This window comes from Poecile atricapillus, chromosome 3, assembly GCF_030490865.1.
Source record: "Poecile atricapillus isolate bPoeAtr1 chromosome 3, bPoeAtr1.hap1, whole genome shotgun sequence".
Classification (NCBI taxonomy): Eukaryota; Metazoa; Chordata; class Aves; order Passeriformes; family Paridae; genus Poecile; species Poecile atricapillus.
Window position 1 is genome coordinate 451,822 of NC_081251.1, and position 25,094 is coordinate 476,915.

A 25,094-nucleotide genomic window follows, 5' to 3' on the forward strand; every position below is an offset into this window, starting at 1 on the left:
CAGCTCTGCACCTTCCTTGGGCCCTTCTTCCCACTCCACGCAGCAGCACAGACGGGTCTTCCCTGTCCCCAAGCCCCTCGTCTGGGGGAATGATGGCACTGTGGTGATGGCCCCTGCTTTACCCTCCTCGAGCTTTGGTGACACTATGCTTCCAGCAGACCCCGAGCTGGGCTGGTGTGGGAGAGCCTGGGTCCCTCTGGCCCTGGCCGCTGGCACCAGCCCCGGAGAGGGCCCTTCCCCTGGCGGCGGGGGGGCGGTGCTCGGGGCGATGAGGGAAGCGGGACCGGCGGGCAGCTCCCGGACCGGCGGGCAGCTCCCGGACCGGCGGCTCCCGGACCGGCGGCTCCCGGACCGGCGGCTCCCGGACCGGCGGCTCCCGGACCGGACCGGCGGGGGCGGGGCCTCGCCGATCAGCGCGTGCCTCGCGGAGCGGGGCCATGCAAATTAGCGCGCCGCGCGGCATGACGGGACACAGCCCGCGCAGAGGGACCGGGCCGTGCGGGAGGTGCGAAGGAACCGGTACCGGACAGCCGCACTCGGAATCGAACTGATACCGGACAGCTGCAGTCCAGAAATGAACCTTGAAAGCTGCGGAGCCTCTACGGGACGAGGAGCAGGGAGAGGGAAGCTTCTCCTCGCTCTTCTGAGTGAACGCCAAGGTTTTGATCTATTTTTAACCGCTTTGATCAGGGGAGAGCGCGAACGCAGTCCCCCACTACCACAAATTATGCAGTCGAGTTTCCCGCATTTGGGGAAATCGCAGGGGTCAGCACACCCGGAGTGCAAGGGATGAGCCTCGCCCTGGGAAAACCACCTGCCTGATCATGGTGTCTCCCCTGCCAGGTAAGTATGCCCAACCCCGCCCAGCGCCCACCCACCCTGCCCGCCCCACGCCTCCCCAACACACGCCCACCCCGAGCCCGGCCCCGCACCCAACCGGCCCCGCGCTGCGGCCCGGCCCGCACGGCCCGGCCCGCGCAGCGCCCGCGGACGCGCGAGGACAGCGCGGGCTTTGTGCGGGCCGTGTCCCGGCATGCCGCGCGCGCCGCTCTGATTTGCATAACCCCGCCCACAAACCGCCCCGCACCGCTCCCTGCCCCGCTCTGATTTGCATAACCCCGCCCACAAACCGCCCCGCGCCGCTCCCTGCCCCGCTCTGATTTGCATAGCCCCGCCCACAAACCGCCCCGCGCCGCTCCCTGCCCCGCTCTGATTTGCATAACCCCGCTCCCCGGTGGGGCATCGCCATTGCCGGACCCGGACGCTCCTCCCGCCGTGACCGGAGCTCCGCTCTCACCTCCCCGCCCGTCCGGCCCCTCCTTCCCGCCCCTGCCGGGACTGGAGCTTCACCCGGGCGGCTCCGGGGCTGCCTCTCCTTCCCAGGTCTCGTCCCTGCTTTGTGCGGTCCCGCCGAGCGCTGCCGGCCCGGCTCGCTCCGTCTGCTGGCCCTGAGCCGTGGGGCCGGCGCGGCCCGCGGTGTGTCCCGGTGGGGCTGCCCGGTCCCGCATCGCTGCCGCTCGGGGCGGCTCGCATCGCCTTGTGCCCCCCGCGGGAGAGGCGGCACACGGGTCCCTGGAGCCCGGGAGTTCAGGGTCCCTCGTCACTGCAGCCCGGGTCTCCCATTGTCCCTCCGTGCCCGCCTGGGGATGGGCAGCGCAACGACCGACAAACCCCATTCACAGCCCTCCCACCTCCTCTCCTCTCCCCATCCCCTCATGCACCCAGGATTGCTCCTGTGACCCTGTCTGCTCATCCAAGCCCCGCTTCCAGGCTCTCACGTTCCACTTTGCTTCCAGGCTGGGTCGGCTTGTTATAAATGAAATTAAAATTTTGGCAACTAGGTGCCTTGGGTTAATGGCAGTTTAATTAAAAAGAATACAATTTAGTAAATTGAATAGTAATTTGGTGTAAAAGAATACAGTTTAGTAAAAGAATATAATTTAGCAGAAAATTACAATTTATATATATAATCTGCTAATAATTAAGTATGATTAAAGCATAAGCCAAACCCACCAGGGTATGGGGAGGGCTTCTCACCCCACCTCACGTACAAAACCGACCGGGGTACGGAGGGGGTTCCCCACCCTGCCTCACGTACAAAACAAAGCACTCCCAGCTAAACTCATACACTGTGTGCTTATACATATTCATTCATGTCTCCCGTCAGTGTCCTCCTATTTCCCATTTTTCTGACTTTCTGTCACTTTTCCTCACAGCACATGCCTCACTTGTTGTTAGGGGGTCTCCAGTCTTCTTTTGGGGTCTTTTGGGGAAGGCTTCTCCTCTTCCTCATTGTCCTTTGGAAAACCTCACAGGTTTGTGTGTGTGTACTAAGTGTTGTGTTATGTGAGTTACTAATTAGTCTGATATTTACTCATTTTAAACCCAATGCCTAAAGTCACTCTAATTTTGTCCATTTCAAGGCCATTTTTCTCTTGGGACATCACTGATCTTCCAAACTCCATCCTGTACCTCAATTTTAACATGTAACATCTGTAAAGGGGTACATCTGCCTTATAACACCGATTCTTTTGATCGCTTCTGAGAATAACTTTCCAAATAGTTACAATTCAGTTAGCACGAATCAATTCCATTTAATACAGGCTGAATCCTCATTGACACAAACTCCAACAATGATAAGCCCAGCACGACCTTGATGCTGCCCCTGCAGGTATCTTATTCATCCTTCATGCTCAGAAGCCGTTGCTACCCATCTAAAAGCTTTGCTCCAGATCTCCCAAGCAGTTTGGGGAGTTTTGTGAGCTGGCATCTCTCTTCTGAGCCCTTGTTCTGCAGATGGACAGCACTGCCCACAGCAGCCGGTGCATCCCTGAGAGCCCGGCCAGCAGTGACAGGAGAGGAACAGGGGCCGTGTCGGCTGTGGGTGTGCAAGGCTCTGTGGGGTGATGGGAGCTGCTGGGTCTGGGGTGAAGCAAATACCGGTGTTTAATGGCCCCCTGCTGCCCCTTGGAGGCTGCATGGGCATTTCCACGGCACCGTGGGCACACGGGCATCCCCTCCGCGGGCACCTGCTCTCCCTGTGCTGCTGCCAGTGCCCAGAGCCCCGCGGTACCGGGGGTAGCTGGGCTGTGGCACCTTGTAGGTGCCATCCTGTGGCCCTGTGCTGGAGCCCAGAACAGCCCCTCACCACCCGGGGAGGTGCTGTGCAGCCCCGGCAGCCCTGCCGATCTCGGGGATCCCCGCGTCCCTCTCTGCTAGCAGGACCAGCCGGCAGCGATCCGTGTCCCCGGGAGAGCGCCGCTCACCCCCGGCCCGATCTCCCGCTCTCGCTCCAGTGGCTGCTGCGCTCCGCCATTGCTGCGGCTCTGGCCCGGCACCGCTGTGCTCGGACACCGAGTCCCGGGCAGCCGGACCCGAACCCGCGGGCCCGGAGCAGGGCCCGGTTCCGGTCAGGGAGGGGGCGGGGCCGGGGGGCGGGGCCTGAGGAGGGCGGAACAGCGCGGCGCGCGCGGCAGGGGCGGTGCAGGTTTGTTTGTGGGCGGGGTTATGCAAATCAGAGCGGGGCAGGGAGCGGTGCGGGGCGGTTTGTGGGCGGGGTTATGCAAATCAGAGCGGGGCAGGGAGCGGTGCGGGGCGGTTTGTGGGCGGGGTTATGCAAATCAGAGCGGGGCAGGGAGCGGCGCGGGTCGGTCGGTGGGCGGGGTTATGCAAATCAGAGCGGCGCGCGCGGCATGCCGGGACACGGCCCGCACAAAGCCCGCGCTGTCCTCGCGCGTCCGCGGGCGCTGCGCGGGCCGGGCCGTGCGGGCCGGGCCGCAGCGCGGGGCCGGTTGGGTGCGGGGCCGGGCTCGGGGTGGGCGTGTCTTGGGGAGGCGTGGGGCGGGCAGGGTGTGTGGGCGCTGGGCGGGGTTGGGCATACTTACCTGGCAGGGGAGACACCATGATCAGGCAGGTGGTTTTCCCAGGGCGAGGCTCATCCCTTGCACTCCGGGTGTGCTGACCCCTGCGATTTCCCCAAATGCGGGAAACTCGACTGCATAATTTGTGGTAGTGGGGGACTGCGTTCGCGCTCTCCCCTGGTTTATTTGTGGCAAAGACAGAACGATTTCAGAAGAAGTCTTTCAGTTCTCGTAACTTTGAGTTTCTGCAGCACAAGTCCGTCCGTTTAGGATCACTTAGAGGTGTTCGGGTCTCCCATCGCCCTGTCCAAGTTTGATTTCGCCCTCAGCCCGCCGTGGTCCCGGTGCTTGGCTGCTCCAGCATCTCCGGCCGCGCCCCGGGAACCGGCGGTCGGGCCCCGGCTCGGTGCTGTTCTCCGCGCCCGCTCTCGCCCCGCGGAGCCCCCGCGGCCGCTGCACCGGGTGCGGCTGTCCCGCCCCGGGGCGGTCCCGGCGCGGCCCCGCCCCGGATCCTCCCGCCGCCGCCGCAGCCCAGCGGCGCGCACCCCGCTCCGTCCCCGCCGCGGAGCCGCCGGAGCGCACGTGGCGACGCCATGGCCCGACTGGTGCTGCAGGACGGCTCGGTGCTGCCCGGCCGCCCCTTCGGGGCCGTCGGGGCCGCCGCGGCCGGAGAAGTCGGTGAGTGCGTCCGGGGGGCCGGGCCGGGGCCGGGATGCCGTGGGGCGGCCCGAGACGGGCGGCGGCGCGGGAAGGAGCGGGAACCGGGGATACGGCCCGGCCCGGCCCGGGCACTCCGTCAGCTCGGGGCCCCTCCGTGGGGCCTCGAGGGGCGCGGGGTTGGGATCGGCCCGGCTGTGCCCCGCTCGGTGCCCCCGACGGGACGCGGGGCCGGGCTGCGCCCCGCATCACCCCCATCGCGATCCCCCGCAGTGTTCCAGACTGGCATGGTCGGGTACCCCGAGGCCCTCACCGACCCCTCCTACAAGGCGCAGATCCTGGTGCTTACCTACCCGCTGGTGGGTAACTACGGAGTGCCCCGGGACGAGCCCGACGCCTTCGGCCTCAGCAGGGTGAGCGAGGGGCTGCTGGTCCCGCGCTGGTGTCGCCTGGCGTGTGGCAGAACGGGACGCTGCCAGGGTGGCACGGGTGGCACGAGGTGCCAGGGCACAGTGAGTGGCACATGGGGGCAGGAAGAGGTTTGATTGACCCCGACGCTTCGGGGCCCGGCGTGCTGTGACACGGCGAGGACGGGGGCTGGCCAGGGGGAGACCCCAGTGCGCTGGGATTGGGGTGCCCTCGCAGCTCGTGGGGTGTGGGGCTGTGTGTTTCCTCAGCAGGGCTCTGTTGCAAGGCGGGAGTCTCGAACCCCTGTGATAAGGCAGGGCTGGGGCTGGGCAGAGGGGCTGCTCGAGGCCCCAGCCCCCTCCCAGCCCCTTGGCCACCACGCTGCCCATCCCGGGGCAGAGTCCAGCCCTGCTGGGGCTGTGCTGTGCCGGCCTCCCCGCTCTGACCTGGGGGGTCTCGCTGTTAGCAGCCCTCTCCAGGCCTGTGGTGTGCAGGTCTCTGCTGTGGCTGTGCTTCCAGGAACCTGAGCCCTGATCCCATGGGACAGGACGTACCGGCATGTCTGGACCTCGGTGGCGAGGCTGTGGCTGGTGGGTGGGTGCTTTCCCATCAGCTTGGTCTGTGCTGCAGCTGAGCCAAGCTGAGGCGTCCCGTGGCACGGGCCATGTTGGAATGTGGGCAGTGGGCTGCAGTCCAGCAGCACTGTGGGGGCCTGGACACCCCGTCCTGGGCCTCCCTGATCCAGGGACTTTGCTGGACTAAGGCTCAGCCTTGCTGCGATACGTGTGGGCCAAGGTCGGGGCAAGTGACAGCCCAGCACTGGGAGGGCTGGTCCTGTGCTGTGGGAATGGGGTTTGTGTTCCATGGGGTTTCACCAGGGCTGGTGACCCTCTGTCCCCTCAGTGGTTTGAGTCCAGCAAGATCCATGTGGCCGCACTGGTGGTGGGCGAGTGCTCAGAGACCCCCAGCCACTGGAGCGCATCCCACTCCCTGGACCAGTGGCTGAAGGAGCAGAACATCCCTGGGCTACAAGGTGGGACTGGGGAGACAGCAGAGTACGGTGGGGGTGGGGACTATGGGTCTGCAAGTTCTGAAACCAGACCCGTCTCTGTGGAAATTTGCCCACCTGGGGTCTGACCCTCTGTCTGGGGGTGATGATGCTGCCGGGGCACAGGGCTGGGCTGGGCCAGGACCGTGGGATTGTGTCTCACAGCCCACTTGCAGGGGTGGATACCCGGGCGCTGACAAAGAAGATCCGCGAGAAGGGGACGCTGCTGGGGAAGCTGGTGCCGGATGGGACCCCCGAGGGGAGCCTCTCCTTCGAGGATCCCAACGAGAAGCACCTGGTGCAGGAGGTGTCACTGAAGGTGTGGTGGGGAGTCTGAGCAGGGCTGGGGACAGTGGGGGGGCTGTGCAGCCCCTCGCTGCGGGGGGCTGGCCCCAGCAGGAGTCCGGGCAACCCACTCCCCTCCCCACAGGCACCACGAGTGTTCAACCCGGGCGGGTCGCTGCGTGTCACGGCCCTCGACTGCGGCCTGAAGAACAACCAAATTCGGTGTCTGTGCAAGCGGGGGGCCACTGTCACTGTGGTGCCCTGGGACCACCCGCTGGACCCTGCAGGTGAGATGGCAGTGGGTGGGGACAATCGGAGAGGGTGGGAGGAATGGGGTCTGGCATAGGGACTGTCTGCATGGTTGCTGCTGGGGACAGCAGGCACCTGTGTCCTGCTCAAGGCAGGTGGGGTGGGGAGCCTCGGTGTCATCATTCCTGGAGGCTTTGGGGCTTGGGCCCTCAGTGTGGCACCACAGGAGCAGGGCCATGGGCCTGGGCTGCCTTGCTGTGATTGGCATGGGGGACTCTGCACTGTGGTATTGGTGTGGCCCAGGGTGGGGGATGCCATGGGGGACTGGCTGGGCCTTGCTGCCCTTTGAATGGGTGTTGTGGGGTCAGAACACCTTGATTGCAACCCTGCTGGGGTGTCGAGGGAGCTGCAGGCTCAGGGTGCTTCTCTGCTGGTAGCCAGGAGTGCCCACTGTGAGTCTGTGGGGATCTTGGGGGCCCTGCTGAGGGGCCCCACTTTGACCCTGCTGCTCTCTTGACACAGACTTTGATGGGCTGTTCATCAGCAATGGCCCTGGGGACCCACAGCTCTGCCAGGAGACGGTGTCCAGCCTATGCCGGGTGCTGGATGCACCCCAGCCCAAGCCCATTTTTGGGATCTGCCTGGGACACCAGCTGCTTGCCCTGGCCCTCGGTGCCCATACCTACAAGATGAAGTGAGTGGGAGTCTGGAGTCACTGCAGGGGTCCTGGCTGCCGGGGCTGCCTGACACCTGTCCTGCCACACAGGTACGGGAACCGTGGGCACAACCAGCCCTGCCTGCACGAGGACACGCAGCGCTGCTTCATCACGGCGCAGAACCACGGCTTCGCGGTGGAGACGGGCAGCCTCCCGCCCGGCTGGCTGCCGCTCTTCACCAACGCCAACGATGGCTCCAACGAGGGCCTCGTCCACCAGCAAAAGCCCTTCTTCAGGTGCGTGCGGGGGGACAGCACGTGTGGGGCTGGGGGCTGTGGCTGTGGGTCATAGTGATGTGCCCTGCCTGATCCCCTCCGCAGTGTCCAGTTCCACCCTGAGCACTGCGCCGGCCCCACGGACCTGGAGGGTCTCTTTGATGTCTTTGTGGAGGTGGCGCGGGACCTGCGGGACGGGCACGGCAGTGCCCGGACAGGTGGGTGTGAGTGTGAGAGACGGGCGGGACCATGGGCCGAGGGCTGCAGGACAGGGCTGTGCACGGGGATTTCCTGTCCCCAACGTGCCACGTCCCCCCCCAGTGCGGGAGCGCCTGCAGGAGTGTCTGACCTACAGCAAGGCACCAGCGGGGGACTTGGATGCAGCCCGGCCCCGCAAGGTGCTGATCCTGGGCTCTGGTGGCCTTTCCATTGGGCAGGCAGGCGAGTTCGATTACTCGGGGTCACAGGTGAGTGCCCACCCCAGGGCATAGGGGACACAGGGTGGGGAGGGACCCAGGGGCCACCAACTGTGACCCTTCTGCTCCCCATGAGGCCATCAAAGCGCTGAAGGAGGAGAACATCCAGACGGTGCTGATCAACCCCAACATCGCCACGGTCCAGACCTCCAAGGGCCTGGCAGACAAGGTGTACTTCCTGCCCATCACCCCCGAGTACGTCACCCAGGTGAGCACCCCGGGGTGCTGGCTGGGAGGGGGTGATTTGGGAACGCAGGGATGGTGGAGTTCAGGGAAATGAGCTTGGGGCTGGGCTGGGGGATGGCCTAGAGCCTGGTGCATGTAGGGCTGGGTAGGGTTGGAAGGGACTTGAGGGGCCGCACAGGTGAAGAGGCAGCTGGAAAACACAGGACTCACTGTGGTTTCTGTCCCACCGCCCCGTACCCCGCAGGTGATCCGGAATGAGCGGCCTGACGGGGTGCTGCTGACCTTCGGGGGGCAGACGGCCCTCAACTGTGGCGTGGAGCTGACCAAGGCGGGGGTTCTGGAGCGTTACCACGTGCGGGTGCTGGGCACCCCCGTTGCCTCCATAGAGATGACAGAGGATCGCAAGGTCTTTGTGGAGAAGATGGAGGAGATCGGGGAGCACGTGGCGCCCAGCGAGGCGGCTGCCTCCCTGGAGCAGGTCTGGGGTTGTCTGGGGGGCTGTGGGACAGGGCAGGGTCCTGTCCTTCCTGTTCCCACCATGACCTCGTTGCTCCCTGTAGGCGCAGGCTGCAGCTGAGCGATTGGGGTACCCGGTGCTGGTGCGCTCTGCCTACGCCCTGGGGGGGCTGGGCTCCGGCTTTGCCAACAGCCGGGAGGAGCTGGTGGCTCTGGTGAGCCAGGCCTTCACCCACACCTCCCAGGTGCTGGTGGACAAGTCCCTGAAAGGCTGGAAGGAGATTGAGTACGAGGTGGTGCGAGATGCCTACAACAACTGCGTCACGGTACGGGATGGAGGGAGGCCTCGGCTGCTGCAGAGGGATAAATGTGGGGCAGGGGCTGGGGGCTTGCACTGCTCCTTGTCCCCAGGGAGGGCTCCCCAGTGCCTCCAATGGTGCTGGCACAGCTGCTGTGTGCCACTGGGAGCTGCCCCCTGTGTGCCAGAGCTCTGCGCCCCTGTGCTGGGGTGTTCACCCCGGCTCTCCACCCAGTGGAACACCCCGTGTGCTCCAGTCCTGACTGGGCAGGGGAGGATGTGGTGGGAACTGGGAGGAACCACCAGGGACAGCACGTGGAGCCGTGGGGGAACCCCAAGCCTACAGTGACCTCCCCACTGCCAGGTGTGCAACATGGAGAACCTGGACCCGCTGGGGATCCACACGGGCGAGTCCATTGTGGTGGCACCCAGTCAGACCCTCAACAACACCGAGTACTTCATGCTGAGGCGCACAGCCATCAAGGTGGTGCAGCACCTGGGCATCGTGGGCGAGTGCAACATCCAGTTTGCCCTCAACCCCGAGTCAGAGCAGGTACTTGCAGCTCCCTACGGGTTCTGGCTCCCGCTGCTGATCCCCGGCCAGCCTCGCCCTGGGGGATCTGGGTCCTGCCCCATGCTGTCCCACCAGGCTGTGCTGCAGCAGCATCTCTGGGACACAGCGGGTCTGGCCTGTGCCACGGCACCCACTGACCCTGCCCGCCTGCTGCCCACAGTACTACATCATTGAGGTGAACGCCCGGCTCTCCCGCAGCTCGGCCCTGGCCAGCAAGGCCACTGGTTACCCGCTGGCCTATGTGGCTGCCAAACTTGCTCTGGGCATCCCCCTGCCCCTCCTCAGGTGAGGCACCACCACAGCATGAGACAAGGTGCTGCCCTGGTGGGATGGCCCCAGCTGCTGACCCCTGTCACCTCCTCAGGAACTCTGTCACCAACTCCACCACGGCCAGCTTTGAGCCCAGCCTGGACTACTGTGTGGTGAAGATCCCGCGCTGGGACCTCAGCAAGTTCCTGCGCGTCAGCACCAAGATCGGCAGCTCCATGAAGAGCGTGGGTGAGCGCAGGAGGGCAGCACTGCTGGGGCACGCGGCGGGCACGGGATCCTCCTGCTCACCCCACCTTCCGCAGGGGAGGTCATGGCCATTGGGAGGAACTTCGAGGAGGCGTTCCAGAAGGCTCTGAGGATGGTGGACGAGAACTGTGTGGGCTTTGATCACACAGTGAAGCCGGCCTCAGACATGGTGAGCACTGGGGTCTGGGTGTCTGTGCTGGCTGTGCCATTCTGGGAGGAGAGGGGGCCGCCTGCCTCCCTCGGCCACACTCAACCCCTGGCCCGGCAGGAGCTGGAGACGCCGACGGACAAGCGAATCTTCGTGCTGGCGGCGGCGCTGCAGGCCGGGTACTCCATCGAGCGGCTCTATGAGCTGACCAAGATTGACCGCTGGTTCCTGCACAAGATGAAGAGCATCACGGACCACGCGCTGCTGCTGGAGTCGTACCGTGGTGCACAGAGCACCATGCCGCCCGCCGTGCTCAAGCGCGCCAAGCAGCTCGGCTTCTCCGACAAGCAGGTGGCCCTGGCCGTGCTCAGGTGAGATGGGATGGGGACAGCCCTGTTCTGCTCCCTGCCTCGATCCTGGCGCTCACCCAGCTCTGTGCAGCACCGAGCTGGCCGTGCGGAAGATGCGACACGACCTGAAGATTCTGCCAGTGGTGAAGCAGATCGACACTGTGGCAGCAGAGTGGCCAGCCCAAACCAACTACCTGTACCTGACCTACAATGGCTCTGAGCACGACCTGGCCTTCCGTGAGCCTCATGTCATGGTCATTGGCTCCGGTGTCTACCGCATTGGCAGCAGTGTCGAGTTTGACTGGTGTGCAGTTGGCTGCATCCAGGAGCTCCGCAAGGTCAGACGGGCCCCAGCACCCTGTGGAGCGAGGGGTGGGTGTCCCCAGTCAGAGGATGAGGCTGGGTAGGGGCTGGGGGCTCTGGGCTCACCTTGTCCCGACTCCCGATAGATGGGCTTCAAGACAATCATGGTGAACTACAACCCTGAGACAGTGAGCACCGATTATGACATGTGTGATCGCCTCTACTTCGATGAGATTTCCTTTGAGGTGAGGGGGCTGGGGCCCTGAGAGCTGCAGGGCTGGGTGAGGGCTGCCATGGCTCTGTCCCAGCCATCCCTGTGCCCCGCACGGTGCTGCAGGTGGTGATGGACATCTACGAGCTGGAGAACCCCGAGGGTGTGATCCTGTCCATGGGCGGGCAGCTGCCCAATAACATCGCCATGGCCCTGCACCGGCAGCAGTGCCGCATCCTGGGTACCTCCCCGGAGGCCATAGACTCGGCCGAGAACCGCTTCAAGTTCTCCCGCCTGCTCGACTCCATCGGCATCAGCCAGCCCCTCTGGAAGGAGCTCTCCAACATGGAGGTGGGGCCCAGCAAACAGGAGAGGGCTGCCTCAGGGCGGCTCCCTGCGCGTGCGCTGAGGTTCCGTCTCTCCCACAGTCAGCCAAGCACTTCTGCTGCAAGGTGGGGTACCCCTGTGTCGTGCGCCCTTCCTACGTGCTGAGCGGTGCTGCCATGAACGTGGCATACTCGGACAGCGATTTGGAGAAGTTCCTGAGCAACGCCGTGGCTGTGTCCAAGGAGCAGCCTGTTGTCATTTCCAAGTTCATCCAGGAGGCCAAGGTCCATCCAGGAGGCTGCTCCAGCCCTGGGATGCCCTCTGAAAGCCCTAGCCCCCACCCCAGGGACAGGCTGTGACCATGTTCCCGCTCACAGGAGATCGACGTGGACGCGGTGGCCTGTGACGGTGTGGTGGTGGCCATCGCCATCTCGGAGCACGTGGAGAACGCTGGGGTGCACTCGGGTGATGCCACACTGGTGACCCCCCCACAGGACATCACCCCCAAGACACTGGAGCGCATCAAGGCCATTGTCCATGCCATTGGGCAGGAGCTGCAGGTCACAGGGCCCTTCAACCTGCAGCTCATCGCCAAGGTACCTGGGACTGGGGACTGGACAGGTGGGTGCTCACCCCACGTCCCCAGCCCTGCCTCATTCTGCTCTCTCTCCTAGGATGACCAGCTGAAGGTGATAGAGTGCAATGTTCGTGTTTCCCGCTCCTTCCCCTTTGTCTCCAAGACCCTGGGTGTGGACTTGGTGGCTCTGGCCAGCCAGGTGATCATGGGTGAGGATGTGGAGCCTGTGGGACTGATGACAGGCACAGGCATCGTTGGTGTCAAGGTGAGTGGGGCCCATGGGGCCAGGCTGGGGTGCAGGGTCAGGCAGCTCCTGAGTGTCCCCTTGCCCCCAGGTGCCCCAGTTCTCCTTCTCACGCCTGGCGGGCGCTGATGTGGTGCTGGGTGTGGAGATGACCAGCACGGGTGAGGTTGCCTGCTTTGGCGAGAATCGCTGCGAGGCGTACCTGAAGGCCATGCTCAGCACCGGCTTCAAGATCCCCAAGAAGAACATTCTGCTGACCATCGGCAGCTACAAGGTATGTGGGGGTAGAAGTGCTGGGAGCCTGGGGTTCCCTCTCTGCCCTCTGACCGGCCCCTGGTTCATTTCAGAACAAGAGTGAGCTGCTGCCCACGGTGCGGACGCTGGAGAGCCTCGGCTACAACCTGTATGCCAGCCTCGGCACCGCCGACTTCTACACCGAGCACGGCATCAAGGTCAGGGCTGGGGCCTGCAGGGCCAGGGTCACTCCTGGGGTGTTGCAGGGCCCTGACGGGGTCACTGCCTGCAGGTGAAGGCTGTGGACTGGCACTTCGAGGAGGCAGACAGCAGCGAGGCTGGTGCCCGGGAGACCCAGCGCAGCATCCTGGACTACCTGGCTGAGAACCACTTTGAGATGGTCATTAACCTCTCAATGCGCAACTCGGGGGGCCGCCGGCTCTCCTCCTTTGTCACCAAGGGGTACCGCACCCGGCGCCTGGCTGTCGACTACTCCGTGCCCCTCATCATCGACATCAAGTGCACAAAGCTCTTCGTAGAGGTGGGCTGGGACACGTAGAGATGCGCTGGGGCACGTGGGGACCACGGGTGCAAGGAAAGGGAGCGAGGTAGGGTTGTAGAAGTCCTGTTGTGGGTGCTGTGGGGCCAGCACTGTGTGTGGGTGTCACTGTGCAGGGGTTGTTTTTGGGGTACAGGCATCATCACGCTGGTCCTGCTCCTGACCTAGGGTCCTGCCTCACGGCTGCTGTTTCTGCAGGCACTGGGCCAGATCGGCGCAGCCCCCCCACTGAAGATGCATGTGGATTGCATGACATCCCAGAAGCTCATCCGTCTGCCAGGTGGGTGTTCGGTGGCCCCATGGGGGCAGCACGGGACCGGGACAGTGCTGGCAGTGGGGCTGGGCACGTCTGCAGGCACGGCGGGGAGAGATGTTTCCGTGCTGCGCTGGCAGGATGGCCCTCGTCCTTCATACCCCTGTGGCCAGCAGCTGCCAGTGCTGATGCTGACACTCCCCAGGCCTGATCGACGTCCACGTCCACCTCCGTGAGCCGGGTGGCACCCACAAGGAGGACTTTGCCTCGGGCACGGCAGCTGCCCTGGCCGGGGGTGTCACGATGGTGTGTGCCATGCCCAACACCAGCCCTGCCATCACCGACGCCTCCTCTTTCGCCTTGGCGCAGAAGGTGAGGAGCTGCTGCCAGCCTCACATTCCCTCCTGTGCCAGCCATGGTGGGCTCCTTGCTGGTGGCAGGACCGGTCCCACCACAGCACCCACTGCCTCTTGTCCTGCAGCTGGCTGAGGCTGGGGCCCGCTGCGATTTTGCTCTCTTCCTGGGGGCCTCCTTGGACAATGCTGGCACTCTGGGCCCCCTGGCTGGTGCAGCCGCTGGGCTCAAGATGTACCTGAACGACACCTTCTCCAGCCTGAGGATGGACGACGTGTCACTGTGGATGGAGGTGAGCAGGAGGGCAGGGGCTGGCGCAGGGTGGATCTGCTCGCCGCAGCGGTGCCCAGCAGCCCCGTTCCCCCCAGCACCTGGAGCAGTGGCCGCGGCACCTGCCCATCGTGGCGCACGCGGAGCGGCAGACGGTGGCTGCCGTGCTGATGGTGGCCCAGCTGTACCAGCGTCCCGTCCACATCTGTCACGTGGCCCGCAGGGAGGAGGTGAGCAGGGCGAGCCGTGGGTTCCAGGGATGGAGCACGGCGCCCTGTGGGTTCCCCACTAACCACGGCTGCCCCAGATCCTCCTCATCAAGGCGGCCAAGCAGAGGGGGATCCCGGTGACGTGCGAGGTGGCCCCGCACCACCTCTTCCTGAGCCAGGATGACCTGGGGCGCCTCGGGAAGGGCCGTGCAGCTGTGCGGCCGGAGCTGGGCACCCGCCAGGACGTGCAGGCGCTCTGGGAGAACATGGACATCATCGACTGCTTTGCCACTGACCACGGTAAGTCCCCAGGGATGGTGGCCATGGGGCGGGGAAGGTGGTGGGGACAGGCTCCAGTGACCAGCCCCATCCTGCAGCACCCCACACGCTGGAGGAGAAGCAGGGGCAGCAGCCGCCCCCTGGGTACCCTGGCCTGGAGACGATGCTGCCGCTGTTGCTGACGGCCGTCTCTGAGGGGCGACTCAGTGTGGAGGACATCGTCCAGCGCCTCTATGAGAACCCTCGCAAGATCTTTGGGCTACCAGCGCAGGAGGACACCTTTGTGGAGGTGTGTCCTTGCCCACCCGCCCCAGGTCCAGCCCCCACCCTTCTGCCTCTGACCCACTGTCCTGGCAGGTGGACCTGGAGCACGAATGGATCATCCCCAGCAGCACGGTCTTCTCCAAGGCCCGTTGGACCCCCTTTGAGGGCATGCAGGTGAAGGGAACAGTGCGGAGGGTAGTCCTGCGTGGGGAGGTTGCCTACATTGATGGGCAGGTAAGGTCCTAGGTTTTTTTATTCTTGTATTGAGGATGTTCTCCATCACAGAGGGGGTCCCCCAGTGCTGACCCCGTTTCCCTAATCCCATCTCTGCCGTGGCTGCAGGTGCTGGTGCCCCCTGGCTATGGACAGGATGTGAAGAAGTGGCCCTCAGGAGCTGCACTGCTGCCACATGGGGCCCCCACCAAGGAGAGTGTGAAGGTACTGGGGTGTACCCAGCTGGCAGGGGGTCCCTCTCCGCCCTGGCTCCAGCTCGGTCTCTCGTTTCAGACCCCCGAGCAGTCCCGGCACGTGGCTGGTGATGCGCTGCGTGGGCGAGCCCCCAGCCCGCGCCGGCCCGGCCCGGCAGGTGACACACGCTTCCACCTCCCGCCCCGCATCCACCGAGCCTCCGACCCCGGGCTGCCAGGTAGGGGGGCGGCCGGTGCGGCGGGCGAGCGGCGGGCACGCTGCCTGGGGGGCCGGGTCTGGGAGCGTGGCTGGGCGGCCCCGCTGATGCCAGCCCTTGTGTCCCGTTCAGCATTCCGGAGGCTGGGAGCCGCGCACCGCCCGGGCGCCCGAGGCACCGGTAATGTCTGGGGGGGGACTCACTAATGGCACTGACTGCAGCCCATGAGTGCATCCCCTCCCCCAGGTGCCGTGCAGGCCCCGGGCTGCCTGCGCTGCCCACCACGGGCCCCTGATGGCACCCAGCACCGGGACTGGGCGCTGTGGGACAGGGCATGGCCGTGGCCGCCCGCTCCCCTCCTGCCCCAGCTCACCTCAGGGACCCCTCACCTGCCAGTGTGATCTGGGGGGTGGCCAGTTGGGAATTGCAGGGCGTGCAGGGAGAGGGTCGCAGCACAGCGTGGGGCTTGGACTGCCTCTCTGGTTGACCGTCACCCTGGCATCGGGCCCATCTTGATTTCACCTGGTGTTGCCAAGGGCCAGGAGGGTTGTGCCACGCTGGCAGCACACCAGGAGGAGAGCGGGGCCCCGGGGTGCCGCTACTCCCCACAACCCCTAATACCACCGCTCCCCTCTCCCACCCAGCTGAGGACACTCGTGAGAAGGGAAGCAGGAAGGCAGCGGAACTGGGTGAGTGCAGCAGGGGCCCACAGTGGGGATCCGTGGTCTGAGGCTGGTGGCTGGGCTCCTCAGAGCACTCCCGTGGGCTGACCAGCTGCTCTCGGTGCCACAGATTCAGCGGGGGTCCAGGACAGCCACTTCTACCCCCTGGGCCCTGTCCCGCGCCAGGCGTCTCCTCAGCGCGCTCCCCACTTCCAGACCTCCCCGCTGCTGCACCCCCTTGTCGGGCAGCACGTCCTCTCTGTCCGGCAGTTCTCCAAGGAGCAGGTGGGTGCGGGGCTGTGGGTGCTGCGGTGCTTCCTGTGCCCCAGCTGAGCCCTGGTGCCTCCCGCGCCACCTGTCCCCGCAGCTGTCCCACCTGTTCAATGTGGCACACACCCTGCGCATGCTGGTGCAGAAGGAGCGGAGCCTGGACATCCTCAAGGTGAGCCGTGCACAGAGTGCACACCTGTCCCCTGGGCACCGCGAGGGAGCCCTGAACCAGCCGGGGATGCCAGGGCTCCCCGAGGTGACGGCCCGGCCCTGCAGGGGAAGGTGATGGCGACCATGTTCTACGAGGTGAGCACGCGGACCAGCAGCTCCTTTGCAGCAGCCATGAGCCGGCTGGGTGGCTCTGTCCTGTCCTTCTCCGAGGCCACCTCCTCTGTGCAGAAGGGCGAGTCGCTGGCTGACTCTGTGCAGACCATGTGCTGCTACGCTGATGTGCTGGTGCTGCGGCACCCCCAGCCTGGCGCTGTTGAGGTGAGGGGCTGAGGGAAGCTGTTTCCTTTTCTGGAGGCACTGGGGACTCTGCCCCGATGGCAGGGATGGTGACCTGTGCTGTGGGGCAGGGATGTGGTCCCCAGCTGGGTCGGGGTTGGGAATCGTGTCCTGCCTGTGCTCACCTGCCCTGCCTTGCTGGTGCTCCCAGCTGGCCGCCAGGCACTGCCGCAAGCCGGTGATCAACGCCGGGGACGGGGTGGGGGAACACCCCACGCAGGCGCTGCTGGACATCTTCACCATCCGCGAGGAGCTGGGCACAGTCAACGGGATGACGGTGAGGTGCAGGGGCCAGACGGCACAAGCGGCTGGTCAGGGGGCCCTGTCCAGGCCCTGAGTGGCCCCGGACAGGCTGGGCTGACCTCTCTCCCCAGATCACCATGGTGGGTGACCTGAAGCACGGGCGCACGGTGCACTCCCTGGCCCGCCTGCTCACCCAGTACCGCGTCAACCTGCGCTACGTGACCCCTCCCGGCCTCCGCATGCCCCCCGACATCACCAGCTTTGTGGCCTCCCGGGGCATCCAGCAGGTGAGGAGCAGGGTGGGGGCTGGCCCACACACACTCTCTGGCCCTGTGCCCCCTCACCCTTACGGTGCTGCCCCAGGAGGAGTTCGGGAGCATCGAGGAAGCGCTGCCAGACACAGACGTGCTCTACATGACCCGCATCCAGAAGGAGCGCTTCCAGCGGGCCGAGGAGTACGAGGCTGTGAGTGAGGGGAACCCGGGTCCTGCTGCCCTCCGGGGGTGTGGGGACTCCCCTGGCCCAGCTCAGGGCTCTGTGTGTTCCCTCAGTGCTTCGGGCAGTTCATCCTCACCCCCCACATCATGACCCGAGCCAAGGAGAGGATGGTGGTGATGCACCCCCTCCCCCGTGTCAACGAGATCAGGTGGGGAGGGGGGGACGGGGCAGGGCGGCTGCAGGGCTCTGGGGCAGGGGAGCTTTGGAGGGAGCGTGTGGGGAGGTGGCTGGGAGAAGGGCTGTGGACTCCGCAGGGCACAAGTGGGGGTACCCCGGGCACGGGGGCTGTAGGGGGGCTCTGGGGGAGCTGGCGCTGCAGGGGGGGCTGGCAGGGCCATGGAAGCTGCAGAGTGTGGGGGTGTCTGGGGCAGGAGGACGGCGGGGTGGTGACCGGGCTGGGGAGAGCTCTGAGCGCCAGGGGCTGCAGCTCTATGTGTCCCGGGGGAGCTCCGAGCACCAGGGGCTGCAGCTGTGGGTCTGTGTGTCCCTGGGGAGAGCTCAGATCAGCGGGGGCAGCCGCTGTGGGTCTGTGTGTCCCGGGGGAGAGCTCAGATCAGCGGGGGCAGCCGCTGTGGGTCTGTGTGTCCCGGGGGAGAGCTCAGATCAGCGGGGGCAGCCGCTGTGGGTCCCGGGGGGATCCTGAGGGCCCCGGGCCGGGGGGGCGGTGCCGCTGATGACGTCACTCCGCAGCGTGGAGGTGGACTCGGACCCGCGCGCCGCGTACTTCCGGCAGGCGGAGAACGGGATGTACATGCGGATGGCGCTGCTGGCCACGGTGCTGGGCCGCTACTGACCAATAAACGCTCTCGGTCGCGACACGACATCGCGCCGCGACACTGCGTCACTGCGCCGCGACACGCGGGGCCATGGCGGCGCTCTGGAGGGGCTGCGGGCGGCTGCTGGCGCGGCGGCCCGGGGCGGCGCAGGCGCTCACAGCCGGTAAGGGACGGGCCGGGCTCCTGCTGCGGCCGTGCCCTGAGACCCCCGGCCCCGGAACACAGCCCCCCTGCCCCGGGCCCCACACAGCCCCCCTGCCCTGCCCCGGGCCCCACACAACCCCCCTGCCCTGCCCCAGGCCCCACACAGCCCCCCTGCCCTGCCCCAGGCTCCACACAGCCCCCGGGTCCCGCACAGCCCCCCTGCCCCGCCCCGGGTCCTGCGCAGCCCCCCTGCCCTGCCCCGGGCCCCACACAGCCCCCCTGCCCCAGGCCCCACACAGCCCCCCTGCCCTGCCCCTGCTGGCACACGGGCCACCCTCCCCGGCATACGCCCTGTCCCCCCTGCACATGCCCCTGGTGGTCCCTGCTCTCCCCGGTGAGCTGAGCTCCCTCTTTGCTCACAGCCTCCATCAGCACAGGACCCTCTGCCCACGCCCGGCCCCCCCAGCCCCTCACCCCGCTGTGTGGGCACCACCACCCTGCCGGAGGCAGGGCAGAACACAGCTGGGGGGCTTCCAGTGCCTCAGGGGCCTGTCCTAGGTGGAAGAGGAGCTGCCACGCTCAGGCTCAGCACGGACCCCCATGTCACCCGCTCCCTGCTCAGGAGGTCTGTGACAGGGATCTGTGCTGGGGCCAGAGCAGGGACTGTAAGGAATCACAGCCCTCACACCCAGACCCAGGGGGAGGCTGTCCTGGGGTCCCCCTCCCGTGGGAGGAGATGATGCTGAGCTGCAACACGGGGAATTCGCAAGGGCTCAGCTCTTGTGTGTTTGGCAGCAGTCAGTGCTGAAGGCAAAGAGCTGCTGCCTGAGGAGAGGCTCCCGGGGCTCGGCACAGGGGATTCAATCTCTCTAACACTGCTGCTGCTTGCAGAGCTGTGAGGTGCCACAGATCTGCCCTGGTGTTGCTTCATGGCTTTGCTGCTCCGAGGATTTGCAGCCCTGGGGCACCGAGCAGCTCTGCCCCCCCTGCCCTGCTCCCTCCCCACACCCCAGCTGTGGCTGGCTCTGGGTGGAGGGGGAGCGTGTCCTGCTTGTGGCACATGTTCTCAGGGCTGTGTGGTGCCTGTGCTGCACTGATGGTTGGAGCTGGGGGGTCCCTGCGTGCTCACCTCCTGCTCGCAGCCTCCCTGTCACCCCCACTTTGCTCCCGCCCCGGTTCTCCCTGCCCTGCCACTGCTGCCCCTGCCCTCCTGCTCCCAGCAGCCCAGGATGCTGGGAAAGCACAACCCCGGGGCCTGGGGGTGCCCTGCTGAGCCGGGGGCTCCCCTCACTGTGCTGGCACTGGCCCTCAGCCCTGAGAGCCGTGGGGGGGTGGCACCATGCCCCCCTGCCTGGCTGCTGGGGCCCTGCCAGGCCGCTTTGCTGTTCCTGCTGTTATTTTTATCGGATGTCACGGAGTCTATTGCTGGCAGCACGTCCCCCTGTGCTTGGCAGGAGGCCAGTGGAGAGCTGGGACGGGCTTCCCAGGGCCGGCCCTGCCCACCCCTCCCCTGCTCACTGTGGCCCTGGGCTGGCTCTGACCTCGGCTCTGCTCTGCCTGTTGCTGCTTCCTGTGGGAGCTGGTGCTGCTGTGACACAGCCCCCTGTCCCCAGGGCTCTGTCAGCCTGCAGGGCTGTGGGGCACAGCCTCTCTGGATGCTGGGCTGCTGCTGCACTTGGTTCCACCAGCCCAGAAGGTTCTGCCCTCGGGTTGGGCTCTTCCTGCTGTGGGAGGTGCCCAGCTCCAGCCAGGGGGGTGTGAGCGCCCCTGCTCTCCTCAGAGCTTCCACGAGGATCTCCATGCCTGGCCAGGCTCAGCCCCACTGCTGGCTGTGATGGTCCATGAAGCTTCCCAGCCCTGTGCCAGGTCTATCCCAACCTCCAGCCCTGCCTTCTCTCGCTGCTCCCAGAGACCCCAGTGCTGCCAGCTGGGGCCAGGCCAGGGAGCTGCTGGCGGTTGGCTGTGCCCGCTGTGTGCAGCCACACTTGCTGGCTGAGCTGCCGGCCCAGGGCTCTGGGGTCAGGCAGGGCTTTGCCTCCTGCATCCTGGGCCCTGGGCCAGGCTGCCAGCAGGGCCTGGGCACAGTGGGCAGTAGCACGTGCCTGCAGCCGTGACCCTCCTGTCCCTCTGCCTGTGGAGAGCAGTCCCCTGCTCCTGCCATAGCAATGCCATGGGCACAGAGATGGTGCCCTGCTCAGGTTTGGGCCCCCTTCACAGTCCTCTGGGCACAAGAACATCAGCCTGGGGGGCTGCTAGGCACTCTGGGCACCAGGTTTGGCTGGGATGAAAGTTCCAGCCATGCACAGGAGCTGTGGCTGGGCTGTGCTGGTGTCACCCTGGGCAGGCACTGTGGCCAAAGCCATTGCGGGGGGCTGGATCTGGTTGCATCCCCAGGCCTGGGAAGGGATGCACGGACAGGTCTGTCCCTCCTGGCACAGCCTCATCACTTCTGGGCACTGAGTCTTTGGCACTGGATGAGTAAGAGGTGCCTGCTGTGCTCTCCGTGGGTGCCGTGCCCTGCACCCAGCTCCTGGGACTGCAGCTCCTGGGAGTGCTGCTGCCAGCAGCCAGGGCTCTGTGCCTGGAGTCCAGCGCCTGCCTCCACCCCCTGCCCGGTGTGGCCTGTGAGCTGATGGGGCTGCTCTGCCATCGTGGGGGGCTGTGGGGTCTCTCAAGGCTGGGGACAGACCCTCAGATGCTGGGGCAGGAGATGGAAGCTGTGAAGCAGCAGGTGGTGCTGCTGGGAGTGCAGCAGCTCTGTGGGGCAGCAGAGCCTGGGCTGGCCCTGCCGGTGAGCTTCGGGGACCATGTGGCATGGTGTGGGGACAGGGAGCTGGGCCCTTTTCCACGAGGAGCCACTGAGGAAGTCCCTGGGGTACAGCTGGTACCGAGCTGGTCATGGCTGGGGCTGGCACCCGTCAGGCTGAGGGCTTGCTGGGCTCAGGGCTTCCAAGGACGGAGCAGAGAGGCAGTGGGGCTGGAGACCTGCCAGGGAACCGTCCCAGGGGGAGCGGGGAGAGGGAGCAGGAGCCGCCAGGGCCGGGGGAGCAGCTGGAGGGGGCAGCACTGGGCCAGCCGAGTTGCGTCGATGGGGTCAGGGGTGTAGGATGGAGCAGGAGCTGCCAGAGACCCAGCCGGGCAGCACCCCACCAGGGACACTGATCTAGAAACAGGGCCAGGAGCTGTGCCAGCAGCCAGCTGGGGCAAGGGGCTGGGACAGCCTGGGCAGCGGGGAGCTCGGTTTGCCCATCCCAGCTGCTGGAGCTGCTCTCTGTGGAGGGGATCACAGTCAGCAGAGCCTGCCCGGTGTCCAGGGAGAGCTTTGGGGGTGCTGTGGGAAAAGCTGCGGTGGAGATCACGGGCAGCAGCTGGGCAGGCTCTGCTCTGAGAGCCCCAGGCACTGTGGACCCTGGGTGAGGGTCAGCCCCTGTCCAGGTCACAGGGACGAGGTGCAGCTGGACACCGTTTTCACCAGAGATGCTGCGGTGTCCTGGGTGGCCCGAGGCACTTGGCAGAGTGGGACGCCTGTGCCCTGGGGTTTGGTGCAGGCAGTGGGGAGCTGCAGCTGGGACAGCCGGCAGGGCTGGAGCAGGCTCCGGCATCCTGGGGCAGGGGGCCCAGCTGTGGACAGGCCACACAGGGTCTCACCTGCCTGAGTGGGCTGTGCTGGTTGCAGGGGCCCTCATGGGAGCTGGGGATGTGATTGCGCAGCAGCTGGTGGAGCAGCGGGGGCTGCATGGGCACCACTGCCCCCGCACCCTGAGAATGATGGCCATTGGCTTCTGCTTTGTGGTGAGTGGCAGCGGGGTGGGCTGGGGTGGGGTGGGCTGGGGTGGGATGGGATGGGATGGAGTGGGAGGCTTCTTCAGCCTGGTGGGACCATCCTGGTGCTACCTCCAGCAGCCATGGGCAGGGCCAGTTCCATGGAGCAGGAGCAGCATAGGACAAGCTTGTCTCTGTGGTCCAGAGCTGGAGCAGGGCCGTGTAACCAGCTTGGATCCCCCCAGCCCTGACCCCGGTGACCAGTGAGGGCAGATGCTGCTCCTCACCCCCTGGCTCCTGCAGGGCCCTGTTGTGGGCAGCTGGTACAGGATCCTGGATTGGCTCATCCCAGGGAACACAAAAGTTGTGGCTGTGAAGAAGGTGATCCTAGACCAGGTTGGTGTGACAATAGTGAGGGTGTTGCATGGGACTGGGGCAGTGGGATGGAGCAGTGGGGACAGCCATGTCCCTATGGCAGGTTTCCAGCCTGCTCTGAGAGCCTGAGCTGGGCCCAGCCTCACTTCAGTGGAGGGCTGGGGGGGGCATTTTCACAGAGGCTGCCCATGGCCAGCCTGGCTTCAAGCACCACAAGCTCCTCAGCGTGGGCTGTGGCTCCTCTCTCGCAGGGGGCTTTCGCACCGTGCTTCCTCGGCTGCTTCCTGGCTGTCACAGGGGCCGTGAATGGGCTGTCAGTGCAGGATAACTGGTCCAAGGTCCAGCAGGTATGTGCTGCTGCCCTGGGCAGCCCTGAGGGGCCCTGGGCAGCCGTGGGGCCCTGGCAGCTCCTCCGTGTGTGCTGGCCCTGGCGGCTGCTCCTGTTTGTGTCCGTGCCCATGGTCCCAGGGCCCTGGGCGTGTTGGGTGCCCAGTGCTGCCAGTCCAAGTACTGGTGCCAGGCCTGGTTCCTCTGGCGTGGGTGTCCTGTGGGTGAGTACTGGGGTCCCACCTGAGCCAGACACGGGTGCCATGGGCATGCTGTCCAGCCCCGCTCCTGGCTGGGTCTCCAGAGCAATTACGGAGATGACTCCCATTAACAGTAATTGCTGGAAACCGGCGTGAACACTGAGTCAGCGTGTCCAGAGTGAGTCACTGGGGAGTGGGTGCCCACCTGCCACAGGAGGAGGCACGCTGGGGTGGTCGTGTGGCTGCCAGGAGTGGCAACACCAGCCTCACTCGCTGATGCTTCCGGAGCTGCGTGTGAACGGCCCCAGCCTGGCTGGAGCTCTGCCTGAGTGCCACCACCCAGGGTTTATTCCTCTGCATGGGAGCACCCAGTCACCAGCCTGCTACACTCTGGGCTGCCAGTATGTGCCCCTCATCCTGCCCCAGAGTGCAGGAAGCAGATCCCAGGGCAGGATCCCATCACCTCTGCTTTCATCGGACTCTGTGCAAGTCACGGACGGGGTATGGAGTGCTCTGAGGCACCCTGAGGACACACATGAACAGATCGTGGGCACAGGCAGCACTCTGCCCTGCTGCATCCTGACCAGCTCGTGCCATGGATCCTGCCTTGCCTTCCCCAGGGAATCCTGCCCTCGTTGGTGATTCGTGCGAGCTGTGGCTCCTGGCGAGCCCTGACCTGCGAGGGGGTGATGGGCTGGGGGCTGGGCAGCAGCTCTGGCAGTGCCTTCACCCCTGGCTTGGGGTGCATCCGCCTCTCCCCACGCAGAGGAAGCGTCAGCAGAGCATCCATCACCCCGCACCTGCTCAGCCCGTCCTGGGCTGCTGGCCAGCGGCAGGAGGAGCCCGGCCTCCTGGCTGAGTCACGGCCAAGCTGGATGAGGGACTTGTCCTGCTGCCATGGGACAGGGATGTGACACGGCCGTGGCTGTGGCAGGAGGACAAGGCAGCACCTTGGAGTCCCAAAACAGTTGCCCCAGCTCAGTGCCCTTCTCCATTTCTGCTGCATGGTGCCCAGGAGGGGCCTGGGGGGGCACTGAGCTGGAGAGGGGCTCACAGCCCACGCTGGGGAGAGAAGCCATCTGCCCATGTGCCCTGGCTGTGGCACAAAGGGCTCTCGGGGGGGATGGTTCTGGTCACCCTCTCCCTGCCACCCTCAGGCAGGGAAGGCATGGGCAGGGCTGCAGGGGCTCCGTGCCGAGCAGTGTGGAGCTGGGGGGACCAGTGGCAAGGATAGGGGCCCTCTGAGTGCTCACACCTCCTTTTTCTTGCAGGACTATGTGGATGCCCTGATGACCAATTACTGTGTGAGTGCTGGCAGATCTCTGTGCCTGTCCCTGCCCGTCTCCTCCATGGGGCTGCCATGGGCTCTGTGGGACAGCCTGAGTGCCAGGCAGGGGTGGGTGTGGGGCAGGGACCCTGGCAGGGCTCCTCACTGCTCCTCCTCTTCTCTGCCCAGATCTGGCCACCTGTGCAAGTTGCAAACTTCTACTTTGTGCCTCTGCAGCACAGGTAACGTTGCGGCCCTGGCGCCCAGTCCCTGCCCCGTGAGGCGGCAGCTGCAGACCCTGTCCCCTCTGTCCCCAGGCTGGCTGTTGTCCAATGTGTTGCCATCGTGTGGAACTGCTACCTGTCCTGGAAAGCGAATCGGATGTGAGGCAGAAGCCACGTCCCATCCCTGTCCCCAGCCTGTGCCCTGCCTGACCCCACCGCAGCTCAGAGCCCTTGGAGGGGGCGCGTGTGGCCGTGGCAGGTGGGACACGCGGGGTCCTGGCAGCAGCCATCCCGCTCTTCTCAGGGGAGCACCACCCCTGTGGCCTCAGCCCCCACTGCCCCAGGGAGAAGATGGTGCCAAGACAGGGCTGGATCTGCTCTTGCCATGCTGCGCAGCGGCTCTGCCCACGATGAGCTTCTCCACCTGTGCTCAACCATTTCTGAGCCCTTGCCTGCACACAGGGCGCTCCTGCCCCGAGCATCCCTCTGCCCTTCCCATGGCACATCCCGAGGGAAGAGAGGAGGGGAAATGGAGGAGCAGAAATGGCCCTGAGCTGGCTGTGCCATGGCCACAGAACTGGGGTCACTGCAGGCTGGGGATGCTCCCCCTGAAAACGGGGTTTGCTGTGGCTCTGCTGTGGACAGTTGGAGCATCAATAAACGGTGGTCTTCACTTCTGATTCCCATG

At 65.7% G+C, this 25,094-nt stretch overlaps 2 protein-coding genes and 2 non-coding genes across 6 annotated transcripts; 3 read left to right on the forward strand and 1 right to left on the reverse strand.

The window, feature by feature from the left end:
- Positions 1 to 687: 687 nt before the first annotated feature.
- Positions 688 to 851, reverse strand: LOC131578359 (U1 spliceosomal RNA). The gene has a single exon (XR_009277452.1). It is a non-coding gene; the product is annotated as a U1 spliceosomal RNA (small nuclear RNA).
- A 3,019-nt stretch (positions 852 to 3,870) lies between these two features.
- On the forward strand, positions 3,871 to 18,159 carry CAD (carbamoyl-phosphate synthetase 2, aspartate transcarbamylase, and dihydroorotase). Of its 2 annotated transcripts, XM_058834231.1 has the most exons (45): positions 4,222 to 4,538; positions 4,791 to 4,930; positions 5,829 to 5,958; positions 6,150 to 6,292; positions 6,404 to 6,545; positions 7,030 to 7,201; positions 7,274 to 7,459; positions 7,544 to 7,656; positions 7,760 to 7,905; positions 7,991 to 8,122; positions 8,345 to 8,578; positions 8,661 to 8,882; positions 9,219 to 9,407; positions 9,589 to 9,713; positions 9,793 to 9,926; positions 10,001 to 10,113; positions 10,213 to 10,463; positions 10,534 to 10,780; positions 10,892 to 10,990; positions 11,083 to 11,307; positions 11,385 to 11,567; positions 11,661 to 11,879; positions 11,958 to 12,125; positions 12,196 to 12,378; positions 12,452 to 12,556; positions 12,631 to 12,879; positions 13,096 to 13,177; positions 13,356 to 13,522; positions 13,632 to 13,796; positions 13,873 to 14,004; positions 14,082 to 14,283; positions 14,361 to 14,551; positions 14,620 to 14,760; positions 14,869 to 14,964; positions 15,034 to 15,172; positions 15,284 to 15,331; positions 15,796 to 15,840; positions 15,944 to 16,098; positions 16,181 to 16,255; positions 16,360 to 16,572; positions 16,742 to 16,867; positions 16,965 to 17,120; positions 17,197 to 17,298; positions 17,385 to 17,479; positions 18,022 to 18,159. In XM_058834231.1, exons 1-45 carry the CDS (start codon positions 4,454 to 4,456, stop codon positions 18,122 to 18,124), a joined length of 6,768 nt encoding a protein of 2,255 aa, XP_058690214.1. In that variant the 5' UTR covers positions 4,222 to 4,453; the 3' UTR covers positions 18,125 to 18,159. The 2 variants fall into 2 exon arrangements, with proteins under 2 accessions (XP_058690215.1, XP_058690214.1); XM_058834232.1 differs by lacking the exon at positions 15,284 to 15,331 and having other exon boundaries at positions 3,871 to 4,538.
- LOC131578371 (U1 spliceosomal RNA) lies at positions 3,877 to 4,040 on the forward strand. Its single transcript, XR_009277462.1, has one exon. It is a non-coding gene; the product is annotated as a U1 spliceosomal RNA (small nuclear RNA).
- MPV17 (mitochondrial inner membrane protein MPV17) lies at positions 18,138 to 25,079 on the forward strand. 2 transcript variants are annotated; one of them, XM_058834228.1, is made up of 7 exons: positions 18,138 to 18,270; positions 21,928 to 22,043; positions 22,317 to 22,409; positions 22,640 to 22,735; positions 24,187 to 24,219; positions 24,372 to 24,424; positions 24,500 to 25,079. In XM_058834228.1, the coding sequence occupies exons 1-7, from the start codon at positions 18,198 to 18,200 to the stop codon at positions 24,567 to 24,569; spliced, it is 534 nt and encodes a 177-aa protein (XP_058690211.1). In that variant the 5' UTR covers positions 18,138 to 18,197; the 3' UTR covers positions 24,570 to 25,079. The 2 variants fall into 2 exon arrangements, with proteins under 2 accessions (XP_058690211.1, XP_058690212.1); XM_058834229.1 differs by lacking the exon at positions 22,317 to 22,409 and having other exon boundaries at positions 24,187 to 24,217.
- The last annotated feature ends 15 nt before the right edge of the window (positions 25,080 to 25,094 follow it).

Bases quoted from the DNA above. Each gene is read 5' to 3' on its own strand.
- CAD (XM_058834231.1), top strand. From the start codon at position 4,454: ATGGCCCGACTGGTGCTGCAGGACGGCTCGGTGCTGCCCGGCCGCCCC. The intron at 9,927-10,000 runs GTGAGCGCAGGA...CACCTTCCGCAG, and splicing joins CAGCTCCATGAAGAGCGTGG to GGGAGGTCATGGCCATTGGG. The intron at 11,880-11,957 runs GTACCTGGGACT...TCTCTCTCCTAG, and splicing joins ACCTGCAGCTCATCGCCAAG to GATGACCAGCTGAAGGTGAT.
- MPV17 (XM_058834228.1), top strand. From the start codon at position 18,198: ATGGCGGCGCTCTGGAGGGGCTGCGGGCGGCTGCTGGCGCGGCGGCCC. The intron at 18,271-21,927 runs GTAAGGGACGGG...TGCTGGTTGCAG, and splicing joins GGCGCAGGCGCTCACAGCCG to GGGCCCTCATGGGAGCTGGG. The intron at 24,425-24,499 runs GTAACGTTGCGG...CTCTGTCCCCAG, and splicing joins TTTGTGCCTCTGCAGCACAG to GCTGGCTGTTGTCCAATGTG.